We start from the raw sequence: 21,513 nt of genomic DNA, 5'->3' as shown, positions 1-21,513 counted from the left end.
GTGAAGCCTAGAAAGAGCGTAGAGACTTACAGGGGGGGAAATGTGAGTCCAGTTAAGCTGATGAAGAGCATGGAATAATGTGCTCTGGAGAAGAGCTAATGAGGAAAATAGTGGAAAAAGCGTGAGGGCGGTTTGAAACTGAATTTGAGGACAAGAACAAAATGATGCTGTCCAAGAAGACACTGCCTCTGATAAGAAATGGTGAGGTGAATACATCAAGTGATGTTTGAAGTGTATCCCATTAAGTCTCTTAAAGGGCATTAGTCTAGGGGCAATTACCTTGCAGGTAAATTCATGTACCTCATTTGAAGGGGATTTGAACTGTAACTTGAATGCCTAAATTAAGACATGTGAATTGCAGCCAAAAAGGACTATTCACTTTCAACTTTACCCTCACTTTCAATTCATAAGGTGAACGCTCATTCATATGTAGTAATAATACTGATTCTTTCTTCTTTTGACTGGCCTAAACAAGTATATTCAATGAGTCTTTCATTATCACCACTTACACCATGCATAACAACACAGAAACTCATCAAAATTAGATACATTCATTTTATTTTAAATTTTAAGTGTATTTCTTAACTAACACTACAGCAGTTCTTAGCTGGAAAGGTGGTCCCTAAGACTTGCACTTTTCTCTTTAATGTGTGTGATGGTAACTTGAAACATGAGATTTATTTCCCTTCTTTGTTCTTATATTTAAAGAATATGCAACAGGAAACAATAATTCTTGTTGCATAACCTGTGCACCCTTTCCTCTTTCTCATGGTAGCATTTTGCATATGTTTCTGCTTCAAAAATTGCATCCCTGTCGTAAAGCCAACAGCAATCTCCTCTCTCCCTTTTTCTTTTAAAAAAGTTGACTACCTATTGAAACTGAGTTTTCATAAATCACATACAGTGTTAGTTTTCCAGTAGTGCATGCGTGCGAGCTTACACAAGATATGTGCTGTTCAGTCTGCTTAATATCTTGTCTGATGTGATCCCCAGCATGAAGTATCTCTTATTTAATAAATATGGATGGCCCTAATTATTTTTATTCAGTGACTAGGAAGAATAATGAGCTATGAACATGAATTGATATCCTCTATCATAGAAAGTGCTCAGTATCACATTTTACAAAGAAGAAAATGAGAGTTCACGTGAATTTGTATCTATTGACATCTAGATCAGAAAACCAGACATATAAAATCCCTTGATATTTTCAACATCTGTGGTCCAAATCATTAAAGTTACATCTTGGATCATTAAATTTACATCTTGCAAAGTTGTAATGCAAGTTTCCACCATGCTAACTGTTCACTATATGCTCTGGGTAACTGTGCTGAACATGCCATAATAATTCATCAACCCTGAAAGAAATCAGGAAGTTCAATGCATATTAAAAATGTGATTGGGGTATATTACAGAAAAAATGGAAATGTGCTGCTGTTCACCACACATCATGTTCTCTTGAGGTTACTGTTACTGTCTGCATAACAATACCCTTTCCTTACAGGAAGAAAAAAAGCCACAATCAATAAAATATATGTGATGACTTGCCTACACACCTGGTATTCCTTCAAAAGGAGTGATTTTATTTGGGTTTTTTTTCTACTATAAAATGACTAATTTTGTGTTTACTGCATTCATTATGGATATAGTGTTGAGAAATATGATAATTAATGGTACTTTTCTTAGCTTAATGTCCACAAAACTTTCTTTCTTATTAAAGTGCACTTAAACTGAATTGAGAGATACATAATAATTTTTGTTTACATGTGTTCTTTCCTTCTTCTTGTGGCTTTTTTCCCTTTCAGGTGAAAAAGGTATGTGGTCCTCCTGTAAGGAAGCCTACGCAGTCTCCAGGTTGCTCCTTTGATCAGAACAAAGATAATCAAGGGTTGAAGATGTTCTCAAGAGACAATGAAGAAACCCTCGCCAACAGAAGAAAGTAAGACATTAGTTTTACAGCCAGAAAGAAAGAATAAAGTAAGCAAGCCATTAATTTTACAACAGAATAGATTATATTCAATGCAATGGCATGCATTACTAGAGAATAAATAAAGGCTGCAAAGAATGAAGCATTTCAGCAACACAATGTTACATTTTGGAGAGAGTAATTTCATGACTAGATTTTGTTTTCTGAAATAATGGACATATGACCAGAGTCATTTGGTGTGGTTTAAAGTATTTAAAAGAGTGGATAACAATGGTAGAATATGAACGTTAGCTCTATCTTTATGTTTAAATTTTCAAATTACATTTAACTTGCACATCAGCAGGCATTATTAAATCTGTCAAGAAGTGATTGTGACTTTTATCAGAAGTATTTGTATAAATTGATCGACAGAAAAAAATGAATGACTGTTCTTACATGCCTGTCTACTGTGAAAAGTGAGACAACTAAGCATTTAGGGCTAAATTTTGAAGTCCTCTTTCAAGCTAGTCCAGCTGATTTTTTTCTCTGACTCTTTTGTCAGTATGTAGTGAATTGAGGTGACTGCAAAGACTTGGAGGTTTGATTTATACCTGGCTCAGCATCACAGCGTAAAACTTGCCTAACTGCATATGAGCTAGGTGTTTAAGCTGCCATTATAGTCTATGGAGAGGAGCTCCACAGCATTCAAGCTATGGAGCTACATACTACAAACATTCAGTGCCGCTTGAAGATACCCTCGGGTACCCCAACTGATCTTCTGCTGCCAAAAAGGGTGCAGGCGTCCTGTAAGTTGTATCATATATTCCAGCCTTCTGCAGATATCCAGGATAGCTGAGGGCATCTCAAAGGCCAATCTATCTTTAGACAAATTAATCAAGTCTTTAATGACCGTAAGAAGCAATAGCACTGTAAGGAGTAAGGATAGTATTACAGTTGAGACTAAAGGCCCTATTATGCAAATCAAGTACAAAGTTAAAATCAGAAATTTCATTTCTATCACAGTGTTTGCTAAAATACAGAGAGGTTTTCTTTGTTCTCTTTTTCCTTTCATTTAACTTTGCAACGCAGAAAGAAACTGAAGTGAGAGAATTGCAGGGAATAATTGCTCACTCCTGATGTCTGGAGAAGAAAAAGTGCCTCTGAGCTTCAAAGGCAGACCATTCTTGTTAGTGCAAGGTCCTTCATGTTCCAAATAGTGGAGAAAAAAAACCCAACACACACAGGGTTTAGAGAACATTGTGAGAATGGAAAGAGATGGAAAACAGAAGTTTGCTTTAGCCAGCACACAAGTTCATCAGACAATACCCATTACACAGACACATTTTCTCTGTGTTGTGTAGCTAAGCAAGTTCTTGATGTTTTCTGGTTGCTAGCACTCTGCAAACATGAAACCATATTCTAAAATCTCGCTTAATCCAGGATTGTTTCATGTTTCAAAGTAAGTGGTGTCTGGATTGATCTCAGGGAGGTTGCCCAAAAAACCTTAAGGGGCATCAGAGGCAGTGGGCAGCACAAAGCAATGTTGTTTTCCCATGACTTCCCCTTGCCTGAGATGCTGGAAACGCTTCATGGCATGCAACAGGCACGACACCAAGAAGGGGGAGGGGGGGAGAAAGTTTGAGATCCACTGACACAGATTTCAGTTTAACAACTTCATAGTTGATATCATCTTCATTTGCTGCCTCCTGGCTCACCTCCTTCCTTATTAGTCACAATGGCTTTATATTTCACTTTATATTCCTGTGGCAACTGTAACAATTCCTCTCATGGAAGAGTGACTTCAGCAGATGCTTACAGCCTGCTTTTATGGAAGTGCTGTTCTCCAAGTCAAACTCCACTTTATTTACCTCCCATGTACTTCTGGCAGCAGGTTGCTCTCAGCAACTTTCACAGGCTTTAGCAGAAAAGAACAGGTTTCTCCCAAACTGTGTAGACTTGCTCGATGACAGTTATTTTAGGGACAACAGATGAACAAAAAGACTTCGTTAAATGTGTGACTCCTAAGAGTTCCCTAATTTCTGAATATTCTTCAAATGCATCTCCAGATGAAAGTTTACATTTCAAAGTGCATGTTGGACTGCCTCTGCCTGAACTTTTCCTAAATTATTTTTATCATCAGACCTAAGCTGGTATTTTCTAGTACTATGTGGTAGAAGAAAAGGAAATTTCTCTGTGCTTCTGACCCCAAAAATTGTCAGATGAGTTTAAAAAATTCTAAGCAGAACCTTCTGTAGTAACATACAAACTTGAAAGTATATAATGCTTTTTCCTCCAGAACTTAACATTGCAGACAGCTTCTAGCAAGGAGAATAAAACTGTAAAAAAAATGAACATTTCCAAATAAACAGATAAGTATGTGCAGCTTCCACTGACTGTAATTGCACATTTGTGCTCAGCTGCCTATAATTACATGCTATCTGGTCTAGAAGATGATGATGTGAAAATTGACATTCATACCATCTGCCCTTCTAACTGCTTTAGTCAGACATCAACAGGGGCTGAAATCAGTTGTTACTTCTGTATTAACTTCAGCTTTGCCTCAGGATGTATTTACTAATAAACTGAATAACTGACCTTTCTGTTAGAATGCAGTTTGTCACAAGATATTATGGTAGCTGTATTCATTTAAATTTCTGTATTATACATGGATTGATTGTGCAGAAGAAGAAGTTCCAACTATTTACTATAAGAGGACTCTCTAAACACTAGTTTTCATCCAGAATGTAAACCCAAAGCATAGACAAAATCAAAATCAATCCCACTCAATGGGAAATGGAGGAAAATTGCAAACATACTGTGCACACTGGATGCAATGTTGGGCATGGAGAAATACAAGATATGACTATCCATGGCTGGGAGAGTGTGGATGAATCATATTTACATATTTAAAATATAGTGCGCATAGGCAATTATATGATGCATAGTTAAAATTGACCCCACCCGAGATTTTCAGAACTGCAGTTTTAGACTTAGTAGGTCACTCATATCACATTTAATAGGCATAGTAAATCTAAATCACTGTGGTTTGTGTAAAATATTTGCCCTACAATTACAAGAAAGAATGTGGCTTTTTAAATGACGGACTGTATATAATCACTCAAGTTTTATCTGTTTTAATTTGGAGTAAACAATACTTAAAAATTTAATTCCTTATGCCATTTTAGGCCTACGTTGACTAAATACAGGGAAATGTATAGAATATTTCTGGCATTTTTTCACAACTCCAGACACCATACAAGAAGTTAACGTAAAATGCAGCTTGCTGGCTCGCAGAGTAATGAGTACAGCACTTGCTGGTGCCTTTCTTTGGGCCTGCGGGTCATAGACAACTCAGTATAATGTGATGTTCTAAACCAGAATGAATAAATATTTTAGTTTTTCACAGCAGGAATGGGTGTCTCAGGAAGAGATTTTCAGTACATAAGCAAGCAATTTATAAACATAAATATCACAATCCAGTTAAAAACATACTAACTGAAAAGTCATTCATTTGTTTTGATTTAAGTACAATAACTTATCATTAGCTCTGGGCATCTTGACAATTATTTAAAATAGCAATACGTAATTTATAACCTACCAGCACAGCACATGATAAAGCTGATGTCATTTTTCAGACAGTAATTTAAATATCCACTAAATATTTAACACCTACATCTTAAACCCATCTTACCTAAATCTTGAGTTGCTCCATAACTCTAACAAATGCTCTTTGTAGTATTTGTAACACTGTGTAGGGAACTAGTTGATAGCACTTTTGAAAAACAGATGACTTCCTCATATACACCTACTTTTTTATTTGCTACGCTTTTTTTTTGGAACATTTTTTGGTATATTTGTACAAGTGTAACATTGCAAACTATATCACAACTGTGCAAGAAAATTTCAGGTTGGAGGAAAATAATTCCTGTTCCAGAGCATGAGTAAAGTAATTTTTTTTTTACTTTGACCAATGAGAGTATCAGCTTTGTAAACTACTGAAGTGTATCTGAGAGAATCAAACTTATCTAGCAGGAAATTGACAAATTGATTTAGAAAAATCATTGGAACCAATAGAGAGTAATAGAATAAGTGCATTCTTTATCTTCTTGTAGAAACGCACAACAGCAGTACTGCTTAATGTTATTGATTGACACTGTCAATTATTTCCCGTGTTCCCCTGTGCAGAGAATTTATCAGCCACCTCCGGCTCTACAGAGCCTTTTACGGTGGACTGGCTGATCAGCTGTGCGGTATCGAGTTGGCAGCTGCTGATGGACTCCCGTGTTGGAACGGAGAAGATGTTGTAAGAAGGTACCTTTCTGACTCACTTTTTTCTTTTGTATTTCGTGTTTCTCTAAAGTAGCTTCCAACTTGAGTCAAGTACATTGTTTCCCTAGGTGTGTGTCAAGGTTGGTTTGAAAAACAAATCAGCATGAGTTTCGTTCTCTCAGGCTTCACCTGTAAACAGTAAAAAAAAATCTCCCTGCATCTCTATTTTAAGGAAAAAAAGAATTCTACTGTTCTTCAGACATTTCTCCTGCAAATTTACAGAACCTAAATATATACTGGAAAAGAAGCTGGATTGGCATTTACAAAATACAACTGGAGAAAGAGAACATGGATTTTTGTTTGAGCTTGATCTTTATAAAATGCTCCTTTTAATACAGAGTGTGTGATAACAGACTCAAGCTATTTGCTTAAAACTTTCTCTGGCTCTGAAGAATGAAGTAATCTCTTAATATATATGGTTTCTCAGGAGACAGCTAAAGGTTAAGACATGAAGATAAAACATTTTAAAGGTGAAATACATGTATTGTTTTATGTATGGAGCAGCTTGGGAGACATCATTCAGCAGCAATGGCAAAGAAGAGATAATAATAAACCACTATGCTCCTGGATGTGTATCTATCTCTGGAATCAATATATTTCACAGCTTACAAAACACTAGCATTTGTGGATGTCAGAAGGATTTTCAGAGAGCTGATCTCTGTTTTTCCTTTATTGCTCTCATCACCAAAACAAGTATTTCTCTGAGCAGAAAGTCCTTGTGATGACAGAGACCAAAATAGTAAAAGGTTCATTGCAATTATTTTTTTTATAAAGAGCATGCTGTTAATACAGCATGTATTAGTAGGTAGTATCAAGGGTCATATCAAGGAAAGTGGCTAAAGGCTGTGAGGTGAGTTAGTAAAGTGGGAGATAGCTGGTACTAAGTAGAAGGACCAGTGACAGCCTGCACCTTCAGGTATCTGTAAAAAGGTTAGGTAGGAGCTGTAATTTATTGATTAATGATACCTAAGGAAACTTAACGGATACCCTTTCAGCAAACAGCTACAGGCCTGCTTTTCTTTATTTTCTTGGGTAGTCCAATGCTTTGGCAGCACCAAAGCCCAATGAGTGGTTGACTCCCTTGATAGTCTCATTGGGAATCTTTGTCCTAAGGTTTCAACGATCTTCTCAAGATGAGATGTCCTCTCTTTAGATATATATATTTGAGATTTAATCTCAACTTTACCTCCTGGCTTTTGTTTTGCTGCCCTTCCCCAAATGAATTATACTACTCCTACCAAATGTTTCAGTAACAATTTGAAGTTAGCATCTTGTAATTACAGATTTCCTAAGAACAAGATTCTTGTATCATTACTTTTGGCTGCTTATAGCCTTACTATTAATATGTTATATCTTTCCAAACGTATATTGTTATATTATATGGTACTATTATATTTTAGTTATTATTACATTATATTATCATACTATTACTATGTTTATACTAGAATAGAATAGAATAGAATAGAATAGAATAGAATAGAATAGAATAGAATAGAATAGACTATTTCAGTGGAAGGGACCTACAATGATCATCTAGTCCAACTGCCTGACCAACTCAGGGCTGACTGAAATTTAAAGCATGTTGTTAAGGGCATTGTCCAAATGCCTCTTAAACACTGACAGGCCTGGGGCATCGACCGCCTCTCTAGGAAGTCTGTTCCAGTGTTTGACCACCCTCTCGGTAAAGAAATGCTTCCTAATGCCCAGTCTAAACCTCCCCTGGCGCAGCTTTGAACCGTTCCCACAGGTCCTGTCACTAGATACCAGGGAGAAGAGCTCAGCACCTCCCTCTCCACTTCCCCTCCTCAGGAAGCTGTGGAGAGCAATGAGGTCGCCCCTCAGCCTCCTTTTCTCCAAACTAGACAAGCCCAAAGTCCTCAGCCATTCGTTCCTCATAGGACATTCCTTCCAGCCCTTTCACCAGCTTTGTTGCCCTCTTCTGGACGCATTCGAGGACCTTCACATCCTTCTTAAATTGTGGGGCCCAGAGCTGCTCACAGTACTCCAGGTGAGGTGCACCAATGCTGAATACAGCGGGATAATCACCTCTTTTGACTGGCTGGTTATGCCGTGTTTGATGCACCCCAGGGTGCGGTTTGCCCTCTTGGCTGCCCGGGCCCACTGCTGACTCATATTGAGCCTGCTGTCAACCAACACCCCCAGATCCCTTTCGGCAGGGCTGCTCTCCAGCTACTCCTCTCCCAATCCATACCTGTGCCCGGCATTCTGCACATCCCACGTGCAGAATCTGGCATTTTGACTTGTTAAATTTCATGCCATTGATGATTGCCCAATGCTCCAATCTATCTAGATCCCTCTGACAAGGCCTCTCATCACTCAAGAGACAACAGCACCTCCCAGTTTGGTATCATCAGCAAACTTGCTGATGGTGCATTCAACTCCTGCATCCAGGTCATTGATAAATATATTGAACAGGACTGGCCCTAGAATTGAGGCCTGAGGAACACCGCTGGTGACCGGTCACCAGCCAGGTGTAGCCGTGTTCACTACAACCCTGTGAGCCCTGCCGTTCAGCCAGTTCTTCACCCAGCGCACCATGAACCTGCTCATCCCACAGTTGGACAACTTGTCCAGAAGGATGCTGTGAGGGACAGTATCAAAAGCCACACTAAAATCCAGAAAAAATACATCCACCACCTTCCCATCATCCACTAGGCGGGTGACCTTATCATAGAAGGATATCAGATTAGTTAAACAGGACTTTCCCTTTGTGTACCCGTGTTGACTGTGCCTGATGATTGGGGCCGGAAGGAGGATCTGGGAAATTACAGGGAACTACAGGCCTGTCAGCCTGACCTCGGTGCCGGGGAAGATTATGGAGCGGTTCATCTTGAGGGCGCTCACAAGGCATGAGCGGGACAACCAGGGGATCTGGCCTAGCCAGCACAGATTCATGAGAGGCAGGTCCTGCTTGACCAACCTGATCTCCTTCTATGACCAGGTGACCCGCCTAGTGGATGAGGGAAAGGCTGTGGATGTGGTCTACCTGGACTTCAGCAAGGCCTTTGACACCGTCTCCCACAGCATTCTCTTAGAGAAGCTGGCGGCTCACGGCTTAGACAGGTGTACTCTGCGCTGGGTCAAAAACTGGCTGGACGGCCGGGCCCAGAGAGTTGTGGTGAATGGAGTCAAATCCAGTTGGCGGCCGGTCACGAGCGGTGTTCCCCAGGGCTCAGTTTTGGGGCCGGTCTTGTTTAATATCTTTATCGATGATCTGGATGAGGGGATTGAGTGCACCCTCAGTAAGTTTGCAGACGACCCCAAGTTGGGCGGGAGTGTTGATCTGCTGGAGGGTAGGAAGGCTCTGCAGAGGGACCTGGACAGGCTGGATCGATGGGCCCAGACCAATTGTATGAGGTTCAACAAGGCCAAGTGCCGGGTCCTGCACTTGGGCCACAACAACCCCATGCAGCGCTACAGGCTTGGGGAAGAGTGGCTGGAAAGCTGCCCAGCAGAGAAGGACCTGGGGGTGTTGGTCGACAGCCAGCTGAACATGAGTCGGCAGTGTGCCCAGGCGGCCAAGAAGGCCAATGGCATCCTGGCCTGTATCAGAACTAGTGTGGCCAGCAGGAGTAGGGAAGTGATGGTGCCCCTGTACTCGGCACTGGTGAGGCCGCACCTCGAATCCTGTGTTCAGTTTTGGGCCCCTCACTACAAGAAGGACGTTGAGGTGCTGGAGTGTGTCCAGAGAAGGGCAACGAGGCTGGTGAGGGGTCTGGAGAACAAGTCTTCTGAGGAGCGGCTGAGGGAACTGGGGTTGTTTAGCCTGCAGAAAAGGAGGCTGAGGGGAGACCTCATCGCTCTCTACAACTACCTGAAAGGAGGTTGTAGCGAGGTGGGTGTTGGTCTCTTCTCCCAAGTAACTAGTGACAGGGCGAGAGGAAATGGCCTCAAGTTGTGCCAGGGGAGGTTTAGACTGGATGTAAGGAAAAATTTCTTTACTGAAAGAGTGGTGAAACATTGGAAGAGGCTGCCCAGGGAAGTTGTGGAGTCCCCATCCCTGGAGGTATTTAAAAGACGTGTAGATGAGGCACTTAGGGACATGGTTTAGTGGGCATGGTGGTGTTGGGTCAATGGTTGGACTCGATGATCTTAGAGGTCTTTTCCAACCTCAATGATTCTATGATTCTATGATTCTATGATTCTATGATGATTGCATTATTCTTTAAATGCCTTTCAGTAGTACCCAGTATAATCTTCTCCTTAATTTTTCCAGGAACTGAGGTTAGACTAACAGGTCTGTAGTTCCCTGGGTCTTCCCTCATGCCCTTTTTGTAGACTGGATTAACATTGGCTACCTTCCAGTCAGCAGGGACCTCCCCAGACTCCCAAGACCTTTGGTAGATGATCGAGAGGGGTCCTGCCATAACATCCGCTAGCTCCTTCAGCACTCTGGGATGAATCCCATCAGGCCCCATGGACTTGTGAACATTCAGCTGATACAGCTGGTCCCTTACAATTTCAGTGTCCACAAAAGGAAAGTCACTGTTCCCACACTCGTAGTCCTCCAACGCAGGGGACCGGGCAGCCCAAGATCTATCAATATTATCAAAGACTGAGGCAAAAATCGCATTGATTGCCTCTGCTTTTTCTTCATCCCTATTAGTCAGATGACCATCTTCAACAAGTATCGGTCCAATGTTTTCTTTAGACCTCCTCTTGCTATTAACGTACTTTAAAAAGCCCTTCTTGTTACCTGACACAACACTGGCCAGCTTCAACTCCAATTGAGCATTGGCCTTTCGTGTCTTCTCCCTGCATATACAAACTATGGCTCTGTAATCTTCCTGCGAAGCCTGACCTCGCTTCTAGAGATCATGCAATTTCTTTTTCCTGTTGACTTCCACAAGGAGTTCCCTGTTCAGCCAAGCTGGTCTTCTGCCCTGCTTGCTTGACTTATGACACAGTGGAATTGCCTGCTCCTGTGCTTCTAAAAGGTGGTTCTTAAAGACTGACCAGCACTCGTGGACTCCTACGCCCTCAAAAGCAGATTCCCAGGGTACTCTGCTAAATAGTTCCCTGAATAGCTTAAAGTTTGCTCTCCTGAAGTCCAGGGTAGCAACTCTGTTGCTGTCCTTTTTTCTCATTACACTGAAAATTTTAAACTCAACCATTTCATGATCACTGTGGCCAAGGCAGCCACCTACCATCACATCTCCCACGAGTCCTTCTCTATTCACAAACAGCAAGTCTGGGAGGGCATCTTCCCTAGCTGGCTCACTGAGTACCTGTGACAAGAAATTATCTCCTACAAACTTCAAGAATTTCCAAAACCTGCTCGTCTCAGCAGTATGATATTCCCAGTTGAAATCTCCCATAAGGACAAGGGCTACCGATCCAGAGATTTCTCCTAATTGCCTATAGAGTAAGTCATCAGTGCTATCATCCTGGCTGGGCGCTCGGTAGTAGACACCCACTACAATATCTCCTTTGTTTTCCATCCCCCTAATCCTCACCCAGAGGCTCTCAGCCACACCATCACTAACTGTAATGATACAGTTTGATATATGTACTATACTGTTTGATTTTGATTGATTAGACACTTCAGTCCTTATACAGAAATGAAACATTCTACTTAATTCTAGACCATAGTGTCTTTTAAAAGTAATTTAATTTGACTAAAAATATTTAACTAATGCAATTTATTTATTTATGGATCAACCTAAAGATATAATTGGTGACAAAAGCACTGTATCTTAAAAGTAAGACCACTTTGATATTAGTTTAACTTATAAATTTCCTTACTAAAATATTTAGTATTTGTATGTATATTTTTTTTATATATATATATATATATTTTAACGTTAACTTCCTGAAAGAGCTGACATGTAGATAATGTTTAGAAGTACAGAGTGCTGATTAAAACCAGAAGAGCAGGATACTCTGAGTTGCTCTAGGGTATCAACTGGAGCTAAGACCTGCAGATTAGTTCCTACATCTCAGTACTTCTACCTGTACACTAAATATATTGTGGTACATATTCTCCTGCTTCAGTAGCTGTAAGAAGGTGCTCACATCTGTCCTCTTCCTCCCCTTCATTTTGCCTTGTTACTCAGTCAAAATGTCCTTTGTTTGATTTTTTTTTTTTTGTTTATATTTGTTCTTTTGTAACTGAAGGGGAAAAAAAAATCTTTCCTGTGCTTTGACTGAGATCAGGGGTTTTTTACTATTATTATTATTATTACAGAACTGTTAATCTAGGGAAAAATGGGCACTCTTTGTGCTTAGGCATGTCTGTGTGCCTGCTATGAAAGTAAGGCACGTGTGACACAAGCATGTGGGAGAGGAGCACACACATTGGGCGTGCGGTGCCTGGAGATTTCTCTTGGTTATGGAAAGTCAAACTCGGCCTCAGAAACACACTCAAACAAACAAATTCTGCAAATTCAGAAACGAGGTTGTGTTTGAGCAAGAAAGGTCCCAGACCTGCCCCACAGATTGTGCTGGGAAATGACATTTGGAATGGATCAATGAATCAAACAACTAGTGAAGACATCTATTAGGAGATGAGCAGCATTGGGAGTGATTGTGTTTGGGAAATGAAGCTGTCAGGCTTTGGGAATGTAGACTGGAGGCAGTGAGCCTAACCACTGTGCAGGCAAAACAGATTAGAAGAGATTAGGAACATGCAAAAACCGGGGTAAGCAATTCAAAATGATCTTGATGAAACTCAGCCTGAGCCCAATTTTAGCATTTTCAGGAAAATTGTTGCATACTCAAAGAGTTTTCCCAGAAGCATTATGAGATCAATTGAGAATCTAGGAAACTCAGTTTATAAGAAAGAAGTCAAAGAATTAGATTTGTTTAACCTGGAAAAGAAAAACTGTTAGGAGAAAATGCAAAGTGCAAACAGGCTGTTGCTAGGGGGAAGAAAAGTATCTGTCATCTGCTTCCATAATGGCTAGGACACGTAGCAAACATTTAAAATATATCCTGATTAAATGTTAGGGAGAGTTTTCTAGTGGCAAGGACAATAAGGGACAAAAATAGGTAGTTTTGGGGTCCAGCGTCTGCCTGAAGGAGGATGTTTAAGAACAGGCAAGGCAAGGCACTGAGAAATGTTGCAGCAAAAGCCAATTTTTCCCTAGAGATATGGAGATAAATTGGATAACCTCTTAAAATCTCCTTCAGCCCTCTGATTCTGAATCTAGGATTATCTAAATCCTGTGTTGCTCAACTTCTGTTGCCATGATCCTAGGATACCGTGACATTTTAGAAGCAATAATGACCTGAGCAGGCATCATCGCTTTTCTCTGTAAGTACTGAGGAACACCTGAACTTGTAGACTCACTCTCTTTTCTTCTTTTTTTCTTCCACCCCCTCAACTAGTATAGTAATAAATAAAGATGCTGGTGAATTCATCTGTGCAGTGTTCCTGGCACAGGTGGGGGAAAGTCTGTATTGTTCAAATTACTTAAAGATAAATAGATTTTATCTGTTTTGAGATTCTTCATCGCTTCCATCTGTTTTTGCCTTCTATTTAAAAATCGTGTGCCATAGCTGGTGATGACTGCAATTTTGGGCCTGACATGGGAAAGCAATATCATAAGCTACATAATGCTGGTGTGAGTGTATCAGGACCTGATGAGATTGATAAGACTGTTTGCTGTATCTGTGTTTCAAGCTGCAAGTAGCAATAAGCCCTGGAGACAGAAGATAGGTATGGTTTAAAAAAATCTTTGCAGTTCTTCTTTCTCCTTTTCTGTGCATTCTTCTAAAGGAAGTAGTTCAAGGTTTTAACAGCTGTAGTATCATATCTCAGATAAATCTTATAGCCTTTGCCGTCTCTAATACCATCTAAGAGATTATCAAGTCAGGATGGGAAAAGGTCAGAAAAAGAAAAAGAGGGTATTATTGAAATGAAAGCTTACTTAACAGTTTACATTTCATATGCTTCAGCTGTTTCCTTTTTGGTTTAAGCCTTTTTTTTTCTTTTTTTTCTTTTTATTTTTAAATCGTAATGTCATGGCAATATGGCCCTTGATTCTGAAACTAGAAATTGTTCTGAATCTAGCCTGTCACACGGTGTAGTCTCATGCTTTTATCAAAACTGAGACCAGAATCCCCAAATTCCTGTATTCATGTCAGACAAGATTGGTAGCGGGCAGGACTCGCAGGAGCAAGACTACTCTTGCAAGGTCCACATCGCTGCAAAATGAGGGAGAGGACGTCTCAGAGGAGTCTTCAGCCCTTCAGCTATTTTACCCAATTGTGTGACTACAGTGGCCAGTCATGAAATTCAAACTTCAGTTTTAAAGGCATAACTGAGTGCCATGATGAAGTACTTGGAATTTAGTGTTATAGGATTCATTAGGTTCAATGGAAAAAGAGGAATTGCAATTAATAAGGTATGCACTACCAAAGCATACAAGAATTGCATGCAACGGTTCAGATTTTCAGTGGCATCTTAGCATTAAAGCTAAAATAACGGGAATTGTGCAAATAGACTGAAATTGTTCTCGTTCATGAACGTAAAGTGGTTTAACTGACATTTATAGTTTTGGTAGTCCAGAGTGCCTGGCTAGAATGTGAAGAGAGATGGATTAAAAATCTACAGAGGAGAGCAGAATATGTACTGTACATCTTGAGACCAGTGATTCCACTGAAATAAAAATAGGTGTGAGAGAAGAAAATAGTAAAATTATGTGTGTTGAAGGATTCAAGAGTAATGGAGATTATTAAAAACAGCTAATCAAGTTCGGAATGAAGAGTTTCATATGAAACACATATCTAAAGTATCCAAATTAAGAGGAGTTAAACAGCATGATTGATTTTAATTGCTGAACAAGTTGTTAGAAAGTGATTATAATAAGCATCCATCATCACATAAATGCTTAGCTTTAGCACAGCTCTTAGGCTGGGGAAAGGAATTTTCTCTTTTGATTCTTAAATATTCTGAAACAAGAGTACAATCCTGAATCTGTTCTTAGCCAACAAAAGAAGATAAATGGTGCTATAAGGAGATCTAATGAATTCCTTATAGTTTTCTTCTATTTAAGCTAGTCATCACTTTATAATGAGGCAGAATGTAAACTGCCATCAAAGGCACCACTTGCCACCTATGCAAAAGATTTGCCTGAGCAACTTGAAATGTGGGAACAGCCCATTATGGCTCTTACTGCTTTGCCTAATATACTATTGCCAACAAGGACCAGTGACAGATGCATAGAGAAAAACAATTGTAAATATGTGCTTCCTCACAATCTGCAAATTTGGAAATGCCTGACCCAGAACTGTGAATGTTCAGTCTTCCCATGAACAGCTTATAAAATCTTAGCACCAATAGCATTCCACAGCAAGCTAACCAGAAGTTTTCAGATACCAAAAAACCAAGTCAACTGAAGGGGTAAATGGTGGATAAAGCTATTTGTAGGCTGAATGTTTTGTAAAGAAAATTAAAAAAAATTAAAGAAAATTAAAATTAAAGAGATTGTTAAATCCAAATGCCTGAAATCAGAAGTATTTTTGTTTTGAATTGCTGCTGCCCCTTTAGAGATGCTTGGAAGTGAAGTCACCAGCATATGGCACCTGGGCTGTAATGAAAAATCAGGTCATCTAGCCTATAAGAACATGGGTCTCCAAAGGTCCTCCCTGAATTCAGGAGGATTTTTTCATTACAGTTTATACATTTCCATTTGGAAAACTGCTGACATCAGGATATATTCGGTGACTAATCAGCAATACCATTAGTTTTACCACTGCCCTCCTAAACACAAATAATATCTTATTAATCCTACTTCACTTACCAGAAGAACAAGAGGGGCTTATGATAATTTTTTCTGTGTCAACATAGAAAACAAAAGGCATTTCTATTTCTGGCAACAACATGTAATTGAATAATAAAAAATAATTATATTATTCTAGTTGCTGATTTTCTGGAGGTAACTTTTTGTTGTATTTTCTTTTGAGAAATCTTAAACATTATTTTTAGGTTAGTGTAATGAATTTGGGAATTATAGTGGAGAATATAATCTGAACTATTTATTCCAGAAAAAGACAAAAATTAGAAGAAAGAAGGATACTGGCTTGATGATAGATTATATAAAAACTAGGTAGTTCATATAAAAACTGAAATTCAGATCCCTGTGTCAGTTGGTTTTAGGAGATCCAAGTCTGACATTAGGGGAAAAAATGAAATGCCATATGATCCCTTTGTTTATATTAATTGTGGGGTTTGTTCAATATTTTGTCATGAGATATAAAAACAAAATAATTCCTGCTTTAATAATGGTAATAGTTCTCAATATATGCTTAGATAAATCTCATGACACTTCAGGATGGAATTTATTTAATTACGTAAAAGCAGCAAAATATGTATTGCATTTGAGTACCTCAAGATAAATGATCTGTTTTTCCTTTTGTTTGCTTGAGCAAATACATAATTTTCTGTAGTGTTTGTCCTAGAAACATTTGAGTCGTTTGTCATGCACAGCAGGGGTTCTTACACCGGGTGAATTAATTTTCATTAAGCTGGTAATAATTCACAAAATGCATTGACTTTTAAATTTAAAAACATGATTAGAGCCACATTAAATAAATAAGAGCATTTATAAAGTCACAAAAGACTGTTGAAAAATAGGCATGAGAAAGAACTGTGACCAAGGATATTCTAAGAGTTTGAATTATGACATCATCGTGCCTTCATTTTGGAGTGTTTTGTTCTTTCATTTCACACAGCCATAGAAAAATAGACTTACTCCAGAATTTAGTATTAGTGATCTGATGACTCTTAGAGGTTTTCCTAGGGAATTCAGGACGACTTTACCATAGTTTATGACATGAAACAACAGAGGAAAAAACCCCAAAAATCTATCATCTCCTTTTTGTATAATAAGGTTTCATATTAATACCAAGGTAAAGTCATGCAAGAGGCTTTGCTGCATAGTTCAAAAATAAGCCTAACATAAAATAAATAACTATGAATCATAGCAGATTATACTAGACAGAAGATTTGTGTATTTGTGCCTCACTGAAGTTCTTATAAAAGAAATATGATCTAACTGAATTCAACTTTGATATACAGGATATCTTTCAAATATTAAGTCCAGTGATATTTTACAATGAGGCCCCTTTCACACAGTGATGTTCTGAAACATTTTATATTCCTAAAAACAAATTATTTATCACCTTTAGCCATGGCAATTTAATACAACAGCTCTCAATGAATTATTTAAACAGTATTTTGGGCTGTGAAATTTCTTCTATGGGGTCCTCTTCCACTCTATAAACACTGCAGGCCTACCAGTCCAGACGGGAAACTTCTGAGTACTGATGTTCAGCACCGCAGCATTTACAGGTGTTCCCTTCAACCTTCGTGTTGCTATGCTGCATCTGCTGAAGACTATAGGTCAGATACTCCTTGAGCATCCCGTGCTGACTGTGAAAATACGCTACTGAAACTTAGATTATGCTGGGGGTTTTGTTTTTTACATTTTCACAGATGACTTAGATACTCAAGCAGGGTGATTTTAGAGATCTGGAAATCGGTTGGGAGACTTATGTGAAAAACACTGATTTTTCCTGTGTGTCTAATTGTGAAAGTTTGCGGTAAGTTTTTCTCTATATAAGAAAGAATTCGCTTTATATAGTCCTATTATGTGTACAGCTGGATTTTGTTAATGTAATTTATGTAATACAGATGATAAAAAAATGGGTATTCATATAATATTATTAATGCATTCAAAGAATGAGTTCACTCATTTTTTCTAGAAATGAATATTATTCTTTCCAATTGTATCAAATTCTTCCTGTTCTTTTGTAGTTAAAAGAATCATTATATCCTCTTTAATGAAGTAAAACTAATCTGCCATTCACAACTGTGAATCTACGAGCATCTACTTCAAAATACCGTATCGTCTGTTCTCTTTAATAAAAGTTATGGTTTCTTATCTTCCTTAGCAGCTCAGCTGCTTCTTAGATTCCTCTAGAATTATATGATGGGAGGCACAAGTTGGCTTATATTCATTAAAATGACCGTTTTGTTCTAACTGTTTCTAGTCTAACTCTGCATTCTTAGGGCCAAAGTTTTTTAGCACTCATCCACATGTGGGCACTTAGGAAAATTAAGCTGAATTAACGAAGACCGGAAATTTAGAAATCAGTGCTGTTAGCTCATCTTTGACTCAGTTCATTGAATGAATAAACTAAACTGAAGCTACTTTAATTCAAAAAGAATTTTAATTATGAAAGTGTAGTATCCCACACAGAAATTTAATGATGTTTTGCTAGCCCAGTTAACGCATTTGCATCTTTAGTATGTTCCAAGTGATGTTTTGAGTTTAGCCATGTAGGCAAGCACATATCTGCTATGAGTGCTTCGGTGACAACTATCTCTGAAAAAGACTGAAACAAAAACTAACGAAAAGGAAACATGAACATGCTTATATATGCCATGCTGCAGGCTTGGTAAGTGACCCAGTCAAGCACTAGTGTGAGTAGCCATGTCCAAATCTGAAAGGTTTTCATGTTCAGCTAGTGCTTAAGATTTCATATGAGAAGTTATTATGAAGAACAGATCAAAGCAGCAGAATTAAATTGTTACATTCATGCAACAGGAGACTGTGCAGATTCCTCCCAAATACATACTTGATACCTATGAGGCAGAGAAAGAAAATATGAAGCATAAAACATGGTCCAAACTCACAATGAACTGTTTTCCACAATAAAAGAGACCCCCTCTGCTGCTTGGAATAGCTTGTACCAGCAAGACCTTCCTTCAAACTGTTAGGAATCATTATGTACATTTGAGAAAATCCCATGCCTATGGATGGAAGGATTGCACTATAGCATACTGCGGTGTAATAAGATGTAGCTTCTCCTCCTAAGGAGTGTGAGGCGTGAATCTCTGTCATGTTAATTTTTAAACACATTTATGCCTTATGTTAATAAGAGCTTGCCATGTTAAAACCTGTGATATTCTTCATCTCTTTTACTCCAGATATTTTTGTGAAGAAATGCACATCTGAATGGGCCTTTTGGCCTCTTTTTCAGTAAAGAGATAAATGGACCCTTGTAGGATGCAATTCATTTAGTCTTTAAATAGTTGGATAGAACTTCCTAGAAGGACTTGTTTCTCCCCTTTGGCTGTAAAGGGCATCAGTCTAAAGGGAGTGGTAGAATTTATGTTATCTAAGTTTAAAATACCTAGAAACTCAGATATATTTAAACAACTAATGCAAAGTATCTATGCTGAGATTAAAAACCAAAATACCCTAAACACTAAGTGTTAAACCTGGGACATTGATCCAGAACCATTATGCCTAAATGTTTGAGATATTTCACCAGAAAACTAGGTACGCCTGTTGACCCATATACTGAAAGTAATGCCATATAGCAGTGTTGATCAGTTTTTGCTAGTGCTGATCTTCTGGTCAAAGTGATGTATGAAGGTAAGTGGGGTAAAAGGATTGTGCCGGACCAAGCACCACTCTAGCTCTTTCTCATACCTTTGGTCAAAGATGGAACATATTCTTGAAAAAGGTATCAAACTTTCTGTTTTGCATAGTTTCTTAAAGTTGTTTTGTTTTAAAGGCTAGATAAAATTAGGAATGGATTTGGAGAGTTAGGGTGTTTATGGAAAGAATATGAAATTTTCCTTTCATTTTCCCTCTGTTTCCTAAGCGTATTTTCACTGTAGGAGAGGTTATGGCATCTAGAACTCCAGGTTTTAAGTCTCCAGTTCTTAGAAAGTGCTGTAAAAATTGGTATGTTCCTGTCCTTTTTCCAAATATGATGACAACAATATCTGAGAGAAGCTTATGTTCCTGTACACAAGTATGTTCCTACTAATCCTTCTTTTAATATCTCACTTTCATATCCTAATGTCTTTAAAACCTCTGAATCACACATAAGTACAACAGTAAAAGAGGAAGTAATAAGCCTATCCTATGTTACAGTCTAATAAAACTGCATTTTGTTTTTGTTTAATGAAATACTTCTGGAATCTACAAAGATAGCATGGCGGATAGCTAATACTGCCTTCAGTTCAAACATCAAAGGAACATGTTCTATTCTACTTAGGGAAGAAAAAGATATTATCAGTGCCTTCTGAAATCCTTGTACAGAAGCTGTTTAAAGTAAATAAAGACTGATTAAAAAATCCTAACAAACAATGTTTTTGGTATAAGGATGTTTCCTTTTCCATTGAAAAGTATTAAACATGGTCAGTTAACACGCTGTAGTACTGAACGGTAGAAGAGCAGTACTGAATGGTACAGGGGTTCTAGACAGCAGCTAATGGAGAGAGACTGCATAAACCATTATAGTTATTTTTTGAGCAAAAGCCTCCTGTATTTGCAGATTATCACTATATTTTCTTCAATTCCTTGAACAGGAATCCCAAGATAAGGGCAACTGGCTCTTGACTGCATATATTTCTAGCACAGGAAAGATTTGACTGTGATCCAAACCAATGAAAGCTCATTCTGGAGTACTGCCCTTCAGCCTTTTGACAGCACAGACTGTATTCACAGAGATCTTGGCAGTAATTGTTTAATTTCAAATCCATATTTTTATATCTAGGGAATTAGTTTTTCAAAGGAGAATTTTTTACCACCCACTTCAAGAGCTGATAGCTAGGCTCTGCCACCTCTTCTGTACTTTTACTTGCTTAGTAAAGGACTATAATTGCAGAAAAAAAAAAGTTGGGTCAAACAGCCAGAAGTTGTTTATTTGCTTAGGCACCTATGAAAGATCTAAAATTAAAAATAATTTAGCTCATGTTTCAGTCAACACAGTTGATTCTTTTGGATTCATATGTTGATAATGCCATATTTGAGTATACAAGGAAGACTTCATTTTGGGGATGAGATTCAACTGATGTCTTTAGCTATGCAAAACTTAGGCATCTAATCTGGACTTCTTGAGTCTGTATAGTCAATGGAGAGAGACACGTCCTACTTAGTGCCGGTGGAACGGCTGTTTCTAACCACTATAATCACTTGGAGCGAGCAGCACAGAGGAGCTGCCTAGCTTAGATGATCTGAATCTTGCCCTCAAGGACGTGTAAGTCTGATGGAAAAAGGTTTGCACCCTAAGAGAACAAATAGAGACAATTCAAAGCATATTTCATGGCTATCAGAAAGAAAGTACAGAAATGGGTCACTTCTACCCTGTGCCTCAGGGAGCTGTAGTTACAGGTGCACCATGTGCTGCCTCCTTAGGTAAATGTCACCAGAAGATGACCACTGGAGGTAAAAGAAAAACAAGTTTTCTGAACATCAGCTGAAGCTCATTGAATTGCTTTTCGCTGCTTCCTTCTT

The 21,513-nt window shown here is 38.6% G+C and overlaps 1 protein-coding gene across 3 annotated transcripts in view; it reads left to right on the top strand.

Moving 5' to 3' along the window:
* GPC5 (glypican 5) overlaps window positions 1-21,513 on the top strand; it is a 796,885-nt gene that overhangs the window by 148,777 nt on the left and 626,595 nt on the right. For all 3 annotated transcript variants that reach the window (XM_076362213.1, XM_076362206.1, XM_076362220.1), the window contains exons 4-5: window positions 1,803-1,936; window positions 6,089-6,214. In XM_076362213.1, the coding sequence (XP_076218328.1) occupies window positions 1,803-1,936; window positions 6,089-6,214 (260 nt within the window). The remainder of the gene's footprint in view (window positions 1-1,802; window positions 1,937-6,088; window positions 6,215-21,513) is intronic.

The sequence above is a fragment of the Aptenodytes patagonicus genome, chromosome 1, assembly GCF_965638725.1.
Source record: "Aptenodytes patagonicus chromosome 1, bAptPat1.pri.cur, whole genome shotgun sequence".
Lineage (NCBI taxonomy): Eukaryota > Metazoa > Chordata > Aves > Sphenisciformes > Spheniscidae > Aptenodytes > Aptenodytes patagonicus.
The sequence above is the reverse complement of the archived record's forward strand: the minus strand, read 5'-3'. Positions and strand labels throughout refer to the sequence as shown.